Source organism: Microcaecilia unicolor, chromosome 10, assembly GCF_901765095.1.
Source record: "Microcaecilia unicolor chromosome 10, aMicUni1.1, whole genome shotgun sequence".
Lineage (NCBI taxonomy): Eukaryota > Metazoa > Chordata > Amphibia > Gymnophiona > Siphonopidae > Microcaecilia > Microcaecilia unicolor.
Genome location: NC_044040.1, coordinates 16,043,111 through 16,056,923, shown reverse-complemented (window position 1 = coordinate 16,056,923; position 13,813 = coordinate 16,043,111). Strand labels below are relative to the sequence as shown.

At 44.4% G+C, this 13,813-nt stretch overlaps 1 protein-coding gene across 1 annotated transcript in view; it reads right to left on the bottom strand.

Moving 5' to 3' along the window:
- Positions 1-13,813, bottom strand: part of EXOC4 (exocyst complex component 4) — a 635,584-nt gene that overhangs the window by 596,167 nt on the left and 25,604 nt on the right. Inside the window, exon 3 of the mRNA XM_030216046.1 lies at positions 3,551-3,745. Within this exon, the coding sequence (XP_030071906.1) occupies positions 3,551-3,745 (195 nt within the window). The remainder of the gene's footprint in view (positions 1-3,550; positions 3,746-13,813) is intronic.

Below are 13,813 nucleotides of genomic sequence, written 5' to 3'. Positions count from 1 at the left end.
AATCACTGCCATTCTTCTATTAATAATTCTTTCCAGAATTAATAAGTCGTCACACATTAGAAGCAGCAGCTGGAGTGTTTTGAGCGATAATGAAACCTGTAACAAGCCATTTTCAGCCGTCTTTCCCAGACAATAAGGGAATTAAAATTTCAATTTAAATGCAGAGGTTTGAAACACGCTTCAGTGGCAAAATTACTTCAATTAATGTGAGTGGAATACAAAGAGCTGACTACAGGAAGGTAATGCCACAAACCAGGAATTATGTCATTAATGTGCCGGCATCAAGTCAACACAATGGCTGAGAAGGTCTCATTTAGACTATACACATCACGAAGCTACAGACAACACTATTAATCAGCTCACCCGACTCAAACCGGAGGGACATGAGCTCCTTGTAGGGCCATTCTCAGCTGTTTACTTTGAAGAACAGAGAAAAAAAACACATCATTAATGAACAGGAGCACATCTTATTTTCCTCTTCCAATGATCTGGCTGTCGTACAGACAGATTCTTCTTTGTTTTATTTCCCCTGTTGCTAGAATCTCTTCATTCCATGCCTAAAGGTTGTAAGAAAATGTTTGATGCCTCTCTTCTACCTAATAAAATTCAAAAACTCAACACTTGCCAATCAGTGCCCTTCGTCACCTGCTCCCAACTCATCTAAGGTCCCATATCAGAACTAGAGAGAGACAGATTGAAGCATTAAAACAAAAGTTTCCCTAATTCAAAGATTCTTCCTCATCTGCTGTCAACAAAAACGTACAGCTCTTTCCCCAGGGTCTTAGAGGGACTCTGTACAAACATGTTACAGGAAGAATATGGAGGGGCCCCAGACAAGACGGGAGCAGCAAGATCGCAAGCAGGGCTGTGGACTGGGTACACGAAACCTTTGACTCCGACTCCAACTCTTATCATGTATAGTAAATCTAAGAGAAATTCGATTAATTACAGAAACAGGCTATTTCTTTATGTAGAAAATAAGGACTAATACAGGGTGGCCTAGTGGTTAGGGTGGTGGACTTTGGTCCTGAGGAACTGAGTTCGATTCCCACTGCAGGCACAGGCAGCTCCTTGTGACTCTGGGCAAGTCACTTAACCCTCCATTGCCCCATGTAAGCCGCATTGAGCCTGCCATGAGTGGGAAAGCGCGGGGTACAAATGTAATTTTAAAAAATATATATATTTATTTAAAGTTTGAACAAAGAACCTGAACAAAAAAATGCTGTCAAATTAAAATATGCAATGCACTTAATATATTTTCTTTATAAGTAATTCAAAATAATAAGCAAAAATGAACAACTTAAACAGAAAAGCTGGTAGTTTATAAGTTACAAAGCAACCTACATCTTCATGACAACTATCAAAACTTTTACATTATTGTAATACCTTCAGCTCAAATCCACAAATTGGGGAATCCAATATCAGAGAGATGACTTTTTTTTTTTTTAATACATATTTGAAGAATTTGTCCTCAGCAAAAGAATCACCTCAGTCAGATCCTCCTTCATGGATGCCCTCAAATCTGATTTAATTATTCTCAGAGCAGAGAACAACCTCTCAACACTGGTAGGGCTCTCGTAGAAGCATTTTTATCACTGCCTGAATATGTGCTGATCTTGGCATCACAACACTTGCCTTCATCTGGGTCCTGTGTCATACACTGACACACAAAACATTTTCCATCTTGAGTTTTATGGTGAAATGCTCAAATACAGTTGACTTGATGTCAAATGAAATTCCATACCGCAGGGCTGCAGGGGAAGGCAGGAAAACGTGTCTGTAACCTAGCTACTGCTCCTGCTTCCCCCTGTAGTCTATTGGCAAGCTGTGTCTGACCAATGTGTAGGCGATATCTGAAGTTTTCAGGTCCTTAGCCTGGCAGGTTCCTTGCTTTCGCTGTCTCTCTCACAGCTTTGAATACTAGTGCTGTCCAATTTGGCTAAAACGTTTTCGATTCGATTTGATTCTCTCATTTAAATCATTTTTTCGATTTGATTCCAATTCTATTTAGTTCTTTAAGACTACTATCAATAAATAGAAAATAAAATTCTTTTTCCTACCTTTGTTGTCTGGTCTTTTAATTTTTGTAATTGTGTCTCTGATTTCCACCTTCCTCTGTCTTGTCCTAACTCTTTTGTCAGGGTCTCCTGGTCTATTTGGCATTTCTTCTCTGTCCATGTTCAACATTCATGTCCCCTCTGTGTCCCTGCCCCTATCTTTCTCCTAGGTTAAACATCTCCCCTCTCTGTATCTTTATTCTTGCCCTGTCCAGCAACACACCCCTCTGTGTCCCTATCTCCCTTTCCCATGTCCAGTATTGCATCTCTTATGTCCCTATCTGTCCTCATGTTCAGCTTCTCCCCTTATTCCTTTTTCCCTCCTGTCCCCACTCCCCTCGCCTTTCATCCACCAGGACCAGCACCTCCCTTCCCTCTTCTCCCCTCCCCCTTCCATCCAGCGTCCGTCCTCCTTCTCTGCCCCATTTCCATCCAACCTCTGCCCTCCTCTCACCCTTCTCTTTCCTCCTTCTATTCATCTGCTCTCCTTTTCTCCCCCTTCCATCCAGGGTGTGTCTTCTTTCTATTCCCCCCTTCCATCCAGCTTCTGCCCTCCTCTCCTCCCCATTCCATCCAGCTTCTGCCCACCTTCTCTCTCCTCCTTACATCCATGGTCTGCTCTCCTTCTCTCCGCTTCAATCCAACCTCTGCCCTCTTTCCATTCAGCCTCTGTCCTCTCTCTCTTCCTACCTCTTCCATCCAGCCACTGTCCCATCTCTGTTCCCCCCGATCCAGCATCCGCCTCCTCTCTTTTTCCCCCTCCCACCCCAACACCCCTGCCACTGCTGCTTCTCTAAAGCAGCAGTGGTGGGAAAAGATGCTAAACTCACCATGGGGCCAGACTCTTCATTGGTGCGGCTGTTGGTCCCGCCCTCTTGATGTCACTTCCTGTTCCAGGGCAGAGTCGGCAGCCTGTGCCAATTCGGGAGTCCAGCCCTGTGGTGAGTTTACCTTCTTTTGTTGCCACTGCTGCTGCTCTAGCAGCGGTGGCAGCTTGGGTGATGGCAGGATGGAGGCGAGAAAGTCCCGATTTTGCTCAAAACAAATCAACTTGAATCATGAATTGGACAGCACTATTGAATACTTCTGGACAAAAGCGCTGTAAATGTCTTTTGAGATTGGAAGCTCTTATGGGAGCATTTTTATTGCGCCCGAATACGTGCTGATCATGGCGTCACAGCATCTGGGCCCTTTGTTATACATTGACACACAAATACAGATGACTTCTTAGGAAGCTATCAAGTAGACAGTGCATAGAAATTTCTCCCAGGCATATTCATTGTGGATATCCTGAAAACCCAACTGGTTGGGTGTGCCCCCAAGGACTGATCTGAGAAGCACTTTACTAGAGGATATATGAGAGCAGCACAGTAATTGTTCAATGCCACAGCGTTTGGCCAAATTTTGACCCATGCTCATTTACCACATTGGGTAAAAATTCAGTGCAATTCAGATTTAGTCAAATGCATCTTTCTTAAGGGGTTAGGACTTACCAGCATGTCAGTGGCACTGAGATAGTGCTTGCTGGCCATGCAGTGCTCCAGCTTCTGGGGCACTTGCTTGATGTTCTCAATCTCATCCAGCAGATTCAACACATGCTTGTGCTCGATGCCTTCAATCCAGAGCTTCCGCAACTCATCCCGCTTGCAGTGCAGCAGCATCTTGCAAGAAAGCAAGTTCTCCTTCACCTTAAAATGGTATTAAGAGAGTCTAAGGTCACTTTCCCAAACAGAGCCCAACCGTCTTTCTTCAACATCTTACTTACCAGACAGAACAAAATATTTAAAGGCGAGTTGACAAGGACAATTTTCCTCACCTTGGGTTATAAATCAAGAAGTTCCAAAAGGATCCCTATTATCACCAATTCTTTTTAATCTGTTCTTTAGCTCATTAGGTCAGGTGTTCAAATCTTTTGGTATTTTGTATTACATTCAGTGCATTATTTCCAGCCAAAAAGGTGCCGGTACTCAAATACCAGGCTACCCTTCAGAGATGGGGGTGATCACTGAGGGACCCACCCCACAATAGCCAGGCCCCCTGCAACCAGTCACAGAATCTATGACAAGGTAGAATTGGTGTGTTGAGCCTGAGCTCTTTCATTAAAACTTGGGGACCATGGGTCAATTTTAGCAAACAATGGAAAAGGTGCCGATACTCAGTACCCCCAAGTACCCCCTCAAAAAAAGCCCTGATTACATTTATGCTGATGACATTTTTACCCCATGGACAAATTCACTTACGAAAACCCATGAATTATGTCTTTTGATAAGAAACTAGTCTGGGTGCAAAAGAACGGTTTAATACATTAGTGACTGGGGGTGACAGAGCAGACTGTTAACTAATCAAACTTTAATAGGGACTACTGTAACCTGATCCAGAGCGATCAAGATATTAGGAGTGGTTCTTTACTCTGAAGCAGAGGGTCCAAACCCAGTCCTCGAGACACACCCAGTCAGTCCAGTTTTCAGGATATCAACAATGAATATGCATGAGAGAGAATCGGCGAATGCAAATCTACCTCATGCATATTCATTGTGAACATCCTGAAAACCTGACTGGTTTGATGTGTCCCAAGGACTGGGTTGAGAACCCCTGCTCTAAAGCAACACTGCAGACTCGTGTAGGACTCATACTAAGGAAGATCTTTCGGGTACTAAGAGTTATTTGTCAATTTAGACCATTTTTGAAGACTACGCACTTAAGACAGGCGGTTCAGTCCACAATATTGCCTCAGTTAGATTACTGTAATATTGTACTGATGGGTTTTCTGGTTAAGAACAGGCTTGCAGGTTTTGCAAAATACAGCGGCTAAGTTGATTTATGGAGGAACAAAATTGGATTGGACCACTCTATTTCTAAGTTGTTTACACTGGCTACCAATAAAAAAATTGATTTTTAAAAAAATTTGATTGTTGTGAAGATATGCCAATTGCTGTTATGGAACTTGCTTATGTAATGTGAAATGTTACAGCTGATTATGTTCACTTAATAAAAATGATTGAAACATAAAATCCTACAGTGGAACAGCAAACCACTGTGGACTTTCCCAGTTAAGATTCCACCGGGGAGAACAATTTTATTCTACTTTGCCATATATGTTATTCATGGTTTTTTTGCTGGAATTTATTGCTGTGAATTATGGCTGTTGTTTCTGTTGTGAAATAAATAAACAAACAAACAAACATTTTTTAAACTTATTCCCATTCCATCCAAGCTATATCCACACCACATTTCCTTGAAATGTCTGCATGGTATGAATTTCCAAGTGTAAATAGTACCTTTCTGAAATCAATATTTACACACTAGTAAAAAAAGCCCCGTTTCTGATGCAAATGAAACGGGGGGCTAGCAATGTTTTCTTTTGTGTGCATGTGGGAGTGTGTGTGTCCCTGCCCTCTGGCCTCTCTCCCCTCCCCCCTCTGATTCCTTCACTGTTACAGAGCCAGCGATTTGATTTCGTGCTCTGCTGTTTTCCTTCACTGACTGTGTTACAGAGAGGGCGGGGCAGACACTCATAGGGAAACCGGATATCTCGCCCCCTTCACACTTCCGGCTGGAGGCTTCATAGAACGTTGGTGTTGCCTTTTATATAGAGAGATGTGTGCATGTGGGAGTGTGTGTGTCCCTGCCCTCTGGCCTCTCTCCCCTCCCACCTCTGAGTCCTTCACTGTTACAGAGCCAGCGATTTGATTTCGTGCTCTGCTGTTTTCCTTCACTGACTGTGTTACAGAGAGGGCGGGGCAGACACTCATAGGGAAACCGGATATCTCGCCCCCTTCACACTTCCGGCTGGAGGCTTCATAGAACGTTGGTGTTGCTTTTTATATAGAGAGATGTATATGATGCTACTTACATTTGGATATGTTAATAAAAATAATGGCCATAGGCAAAAAAAAGAAAAATTTGATTGTAATGGATTTTAAAATTTTGAATGTACTGTCTCCAATATATATGGCCTGTTTCATTTCTTTATATGTCCCTAGAGACATCTGCAACTTCAGATGGATCTCTCTCTTAGGTTACCTTCCCCAAAGATTTATTGCTTATGTGAAACAAAGAATAAAGAAAAAAAAATACAACTGGGGAGGCAAGACCCCATTTTATGGGACTATTTTCCATTGGAGATAGGACAACAGACCTCATATAACGTTTTCAGGAAATTATTGAAAACTTGGCTGTTTAGCCAAACATTGTAACTTAATTTGGGAAGAAAGATAAAGGGCCTCAGAGTAAGATTTGGAATGAGATGGAAACAGGGTATTGTTTAGGATTAAAGTTATGCTTTCTGTGGTTTTATTGTATCTTTTAATGTGATAACTGTTTTATTATGAAGCTTATTTTCAAATCATATAGATTATCCTGCTTATAATCGAATGAGAAAAACGCCCAAGTTCCGACCTAAATCGGGAGATGGACGTTTATCTCACAAAAACGAATAAAGCGGTATAATCGAAAGCCGATTTTTGGACGTTTTCAACTGCAATCCGTCGCGGATGCGGACAAAGTTGATGGGGGCGTGTCAGAGGTGTGGCGAAGGCGGAACTGGGGCGTGGTTATCTGCCGAACAGAGATGGGCGCATTTCACCAATAATGGGAAAAAAGTATGCGTTTTTAGCTAGAATTTAGGACACTTTTCCTGGACCCTGTTTTTTCACGAATAAGGCCCCAAAAAGTGCCCTAAATGACCAGATGACCACTGGAGGGAATCGGGGATGACCTCCCCTGACTCCCCCAGTGGTCACTAACCCCCTCCCACCACAAAAAATGATGTTTCACAACTTTTTATTTTCGCCCTCAAATGTCATACCCAGCTCCCTGACAGCAGTATGCAGGTCACTGGAGCAGTTGTTAGTGGACTTCAGGCAGGTGGACCCAGGCCCATCCCCCCTACCTGTTACAATTGTGCTGCTTAATGCTTATTAGTCGTCCAACCCCCCCAAACCCACTGTACCCACATGTAGGTGCCCCCCTTCACCCCTTAGGGCTATAGTAATGGTGTAGACTTGTGGGCAGTGGGTTTTGAGGGGGATTTGGGGGGCTCAACACACAAGGGAAGGGTGCTATGCACCTGGGAGCTCTTTTACCTTTTTGTTTGGTTTTGTAAAAGTGCCCCCTAGGGTGCCCGGTTGATGTCCTGGCATGTGAGGGGGACCAGTGCACTACGAATCCTGGCCCCTCCCACGAACAAATCCCTTGGATTTATTCGTTTTTGAGCTGGGCGCTTTCATTTTCCATTATCGCTGAAAAACAAAAACGCCCAGCTCACACATTGTTGAATAAAACATGGGCGTCTATTTTTTCCCAAATACGGTTCGGTCCGCCCCTTCACGGACCCGTTCTTGGAGATAAACGCCCATGGAGATAGGCGTTTTCGTTCAATTATGCCCCTCTATGTAACTTTGTAAGTCTATGGGGCTCATTTTCAAAGCACTTAGACCTACAAAGTTACATTGTAACCTATGGAATTGTTTTAATTCTAAGTGCTTTGAAAATACGCCTCAATGTGCTTTGAAAATGACCACCACCATCTTGTAATGCTTACATGACAGCTTAACAACTGTAATTCACTTTGAGTTTAAGGTTAAAGCAGAATATAAAAAGATACAATTAAATTAAATCATACAATGTTCTTTATTAATAATGCTATAGTATAAGTGAATAAAAAGTACAAATCCGGGGGTCACGTGATGCCAGCGGGCTGAAAGGACGCTCATAGTCCAGCTCCGTTCCTATTGCACTATTATCAGCAAAATCTTCGACTTCCCCACACCCCTGAGTGCTAAAATTTACGGGTTTGTGTACCGTAAGCAGTGAGGCTCTGACGGAGGCAATAGAAGCAGCTTTAACATAGTGTTGCGGGGTATGCCAGCCAAGACTCCGCGGCCGACTCGAGAACGCATTCAACCCGGGAGCCCCAAAATGGCGGCAGCGGCGGCGCCCAGCAATGCGGTGATCACCCTGCAAGCGGAGGCTGTGCAGGAGCTGACAAAACAGCTTACGGCAGTGTTAGACGACCGCATGGCGAAATTGCAGGCGTCGGTGGACTCAATTAATGAGAAACTAGAGAGGCAGGCAGCTCGCATACAGGGAGCAGAAGAGAGAATCAGCAGGCAAGAGGACAAGGCTGAATCGCTGGAGAATCGGGTTGGATTGCTAGAAACACACACAAAGCAGTTGGCACTACTTACGGATGATCTGGAGAACAGGAGTCGGCGTAACAACATCAGAATGATCGGATTACCAGAGTCGGTGCCGGAGAAGGAGCTGAGAGACATCGTTTTAAAATGGCTCCTCGCACAGCTGAAGCTGGAGCAAATACAAGACACCATTCGGGTGGAACGCATCCATAGAGTGGGAGCCCACCGAGAAACAGCTCAGCGATCTAGACCAGTGCTAATAAGAATCTTAGACTATGGACATAAAGAGCAAATAATGCAGGCTTACAGAGCTAACAGAAACTTGGAGTACCATGGCACGCAGATTCTCCTTTTTCAAGATTACTCGGCTAGAGTATCTGAACAGAGGCGCCGCATGGGACAGTTCTGCAAGATCCTGTTTGATAAGGGGATTAGATTTACAATGATGTACCCGGCGAAAGTACGGGTAGTGCACGACAATAAGACCTTGTACTTCACTGATTCCCAGGATCTTAAAACATTTGCGAGCAAGATCTAACAATGAGCATGTCTAATAAGCAATCAGGAATCTGGGTCTGTTAAATGGTGAAGTTTGTTTTTCTCAAGGAGGGCCGGTTGGCCAGGTTAAAATGGCCCGGCTTCTTTGCCCAGGCTGCTAGCTGTTTGTGATGAAAACTGGAGAGCGGGGCCTCAGTCTCAGATCCCCAATGGAACCAGGGCTTTTGTTAAACAAAGATAAGAAGGCTCAGAATACACATAGACCAAAATAGCTGAGAGACGATCTGGCAGTCTGGGCGGAGACGAAAGGATTGTGAGTTTGAAAAGTCCAGGAGGCTTCGAGATCAGTGGTGCTGGCCTACGACAGGGGGCGAGAGATGAGGAAACAGTACAGCACTACTTTAGTGAGTGCCATCTGACAGCCTGAGTGGTGACTAGCTCCTGTTTACGGTTAACATGTTATAATGTTCTGCTTTTTAGTTTTCTTTGTCTCTGTTTTCTTACCCCTTCTCCTTTTTGTATCTGATGCAGGAAAATTTGCATTGTAAGGGGCAGTGGATGTAAGTGACCAAAAAAAAGAGGTTGAGAACCTTTAGAATGTGTGGACTGAATGCAGTTTGCATGCGGTATGAGGAGATTGGGGGAGTAAAACAGACTACAAGGGGAGGGGGAATACGAAGTGAATAGGGAAGGGAGGGGGACTGGACAGAGGAAGTAAGGAGGAGAATGGTGGTGTGGCTGCGGGAGCTACCTGAATCGGGGGTTTCTCTCATTATTGGGGGCGAGGGAGGGGGGAAGAGGGGGGAAAAGGAGGGGGGGAGGGAGCAGGGGAGACATAGAAGAGGGGTGGGTAGGGAGGTCCAGTGTGTCCGGGATTTGGTTATAGATGAAAAGACCGTTACAGCAAGAACAGCATATAAAGTATGGGGGGGGCTGAGCTGGGAGGTCACCTCCAGAAGGGTTTACCAGGAAATTGTTTGGAAAGTATATCTCAACTGTAGGATAGAGGATGAGTAATATTCGGATAGCTACTCTAAATGTAGATGGGATACACTCGCCTGTTAAGCGCACAAAAATATTGAGTTATAGCAGACGCTTGAAAGTGGATATATTGCTCCTGCAGGAGACGCACCTTTCTCAACCAGAACATATGAAATTAAAGAAAGGTTGGGTTGGGGAATTGGCCACTGCCTCTTATAATAGTAGACAACGGGGAGTGGCTATTCTGGTTAGCAGATCTTTGGCATGTACTAAGCATAAGGTTATTCAAGACTCGGAGGGGAGATATGTGATTTGGGCGGGGACGATTCAGGGTGTTAAAATGGCCTTGTGTTCAATTTATGCCCCAAACGTGTACTCCCACAAATTCTTTTCTGAAGTATTGGCTGCACTTGTACCACTGAACGAATATAAATTGGTAGTGGGGGGTGATTTTAACATTACCGCTGATCCGCTTATAGACTGCAGTCCCCCAAAACCTAGGCATAAAGAAGCGAGTGGCAGGGGAATTAACTTTTTGATGAAGGAGCTGGGTGTTTTAGATGCTTGGAGGGTTCTACACCCCGATGAACATGAGTATACTTTTTATTCTAAGGTACACAAAGTGCAGGCACGTCTGGACTATGTGCTGCTACCGGCCACATCGCTATCACAATGTTGGGCGGCAGGAATAGAGGCCGGGGTAGTATCAGACCATAGCATGGTATGGGTTGATTGGGGTGGTTGCCAAAGGCAGAGTCAGGCAGCTAGTTGGAGAATGAATCCTGCATTATACCAGGACCCGAAATTTCGGGAATATCTCATAAGGGAATGGCAGGAGTTCTTGCAGACCAATAAGGCATCTGAGGTAGACCCTGTGATCTTTTGGGAGGCCGGTAAAGCAGTAATGCGAGGTAGGATAATAGCGTACTCTAGCCGCACCAGGAAAGAAAGGGACGGAGAGCTCATCAATTTGCTAGGGAAGATTCAGGTGGCGAGAGCGGAATTGGCCAGGGCTGGTACGCCCAGCAGCAGAGAAAACTTTTGGCAGCTCAAAAAGCAAATCAATGAGGTGCTTAATCAGAGGGCCAGCCTGGATGTGCAGCTTTACAAATATAATTTACATAGATGGGGCAACAAAACGGGGAAATTATTAGCCGCAATGGTAAAGAGCAGATCTGCAAAAAAGATAATTACTAGTATTAAAGACAAGTCAGGTAATACACTTAATAAAGGGGAAGATATTCAAAAGGCATTTGTGGATTTTTATAAGTCCCTGTATGATGCGGGACAAAGTGACATGGGAGAGCGTGAAAGATTTTTTCAAGATTTAAATTTGCCAAAATTGTCGTCTCAGCAGTTAGAATCTTTAAATGCTCCATTCGAGGGCTCTGAAACACAGCAAGCTATTAAGAAGCTAAAACTAGCAAAAGCTCCGGGGCCGGATGGATTGGGAGCTGAATTCTATAAAATACTGGGAGTTCAGATGGTGGGTCCCTTTGTTGAACTTTGTCAGGCCCTTTGTGGGCTGGGGCAGCATACGGGCCAGCTGACACATGCTACCATAGTAGTTTTACCGAAACCTGGGAGAAATGAAGAACAGCTGGGTTCATACCGACCTATATCACTGCTCAATCAAGATGTGAAAATTTTTGCTAGTATTATGGCAACGAGGCTGGGAAAGTTGCTACCACTTTTGGTGCAGGGGGACCAGACAGGTTTTGTCCCAGGGAGGTATGCCTCCACAAATATCTTACGGGTACTGAAGGCTATGCAGGAGACAAAGGGGAAAGAGGGGGATGCCATAATCACTTGTCTAGATGCTGAAAAAGCGTTTGACAAAGTATTGTGGGACTATCTGTTTTGGGTCCTGCCCCAATTTGGCATTTATGGGGAGTTTTTGAGGGGTACTAGGGCTTTGTACAAATCACCAACAGCACAAATTTTAATTAATGGAAGCCTTACTGAAAAATTCAAGTTGGAGCGGGGTACGAGGCAGGGGTGCCCACTATCCCCTATGCTTTTCGTCTTGGCACTGGAGCCATTAGCATGTAAAATCAGGCAATCAAAGGAATTGCAGGGCATTACAGTGGGAGCACAAGAATATAAAATAAACCTATTCGCTGATGATATGATGATCTTTCTGGAACAAGCGACTAAGGGGACCCCTGTGTTAGTGCAGTTGATACAAAATTTTGGTAGTTTCTCGGGGCTCCGAATTAATTTTGACAAATCTGAAGCCATGGCATTGTCAGCTAATTGTAGGTGCAGGCAGCAGCCTGATTTTCCTTTTGCATGGGCACGGGGAGCCCTGAAATACTTGGGGATTCACTTACACTTAGATGCCCATATGATGTATACTAAAAATGTACTTGAGAAGCTGGATAATATTAAGGTTTTGTGCGCTAGGTGGCGGGACTTACCCATATCGTTCTTAGGACGAGTGGCATTGACAAAAATGGTACTTTTGCCAAAAATTTTATACTCGCTACAAATGCTGCCGTTGTGGGTTTTGCAGAAGGATGAAGCGACATATAGAAGTGTTATAACTTCCTTTATATGGGGAGCCCGTAGAGCAAGAATAGGTTACAATAAGCTGACGCGAGATCGTAACAAAGGGGGAGTGGGTCTGCCAGACTTGCGCCTGTACAATGTAGCAGCACTTATGAGATGGGTACATGAGATTCACACTGGACAAGCCAAATTTGCACCTGTAGGGACCTGGGATAGCGGACGGGAGGGGATCTCGATCTTTAACACTTTTCATTGCAGGGGTAGAAAAGCTACAATTTCTGCATTAGTCCGGCCATTAAAAAAGGCTTGGGATTGGTGGAGGAATAGAATAGGAGGGGCACAGGGCACATCCCCTTTTGTGGAAATTTTGCGTAATCCTGAGTTTACAGCGAGTCAGCCAGGGTCTCCTTTTGAGGGTTGGTTCAGGGGGGGCTGCAGATATATTGGGCAAGTGGTTGAATTGGGGAACGGTGGATGCCCCACCTTCTCTGAATGTCAAAAAGCATGGAATCTCCCCCCAAAATATTTTTATTCATACTTACAACTGCGACACTATTTGGACACCCAGAGGAGAAAAAGTGGCGCTTATGCCTCTTTTACAGCTTTAGATCAATGGTTTATGCAAACACTTAGTGCACAGAACTCGCTGTCCCTTTGGTACAAAGAGGGGAGAAAGCGCAGGCCTTCCCGATATTTTGATACGCAGCAGGAGGAATGGAGTACACGTTTGGGGAGGGCAGTATCTGAACAAGAATTGTCTAGATGCTATGAACAGGCCTTCCGGGTCACACCAAACGTGGGTTTACATGAGATTCAGTATAGAATATTGCATAATGCGTATATCACTAGATGCAAAGGGAAGGCAATGGGTCTGTGGGATACGGATGTGTGTAACAAATGTAATATAAGCAGGGGGTCCTTAGTGCATCATTTCCTGGAGTGTGTCAAACTTGAAGGGTACTGGCCTAGAGTGGTGGCATTGTTGGAAAAGGTGCTGCAAAGCTCTTATGAGTGGACATATGGAATTATGCTGATGGGATCGGATGTGGAACTGCAGGAGCAAGGGTTGAACAGTAGCAAGTGTCATTTTATATTACTGGCGCTATTGTTGGCTAGGAAGGTCATTTTGCAGCAATGGATAAGCCATTTATCGCCGCCCATTGAACAATGGTATAGACATCTACAGCAGATGGCTGACTGGGAGATCCAAAGAACAGCTAACCTGGGAAATAGGGCAACTAAGGAATATAATGGTATATGGAAGCGCTGCTTGGAATGTGTTCCAACTCGTCCTATAATTAGTGCCTTTGTTGGAATTTCTGCGATGGGTGCTAAAAGGTCTTTTTGAATGAGCAACTCTGGACGGGAGGGGGGAGGGAGGTATAAAGGAAACGGGTATAGTGGGATGGCTGGGAATGGGGGGGGGGGGGGGGAATAAAACTGAAAAATTACAAGCACGAGCCCAGAACATAACAATGTACCTTGATGGGATAATTGGGGATGGCTCGACATAATACTTATGGAGTGAATAATATGTGTACTGTATCCTATAGTTACTTTCATGTTAGTATTACTGTTTACAATTGTTATATGTTTGTATTGGAAAGCTCTGCTTGTTCTCAATAAAAA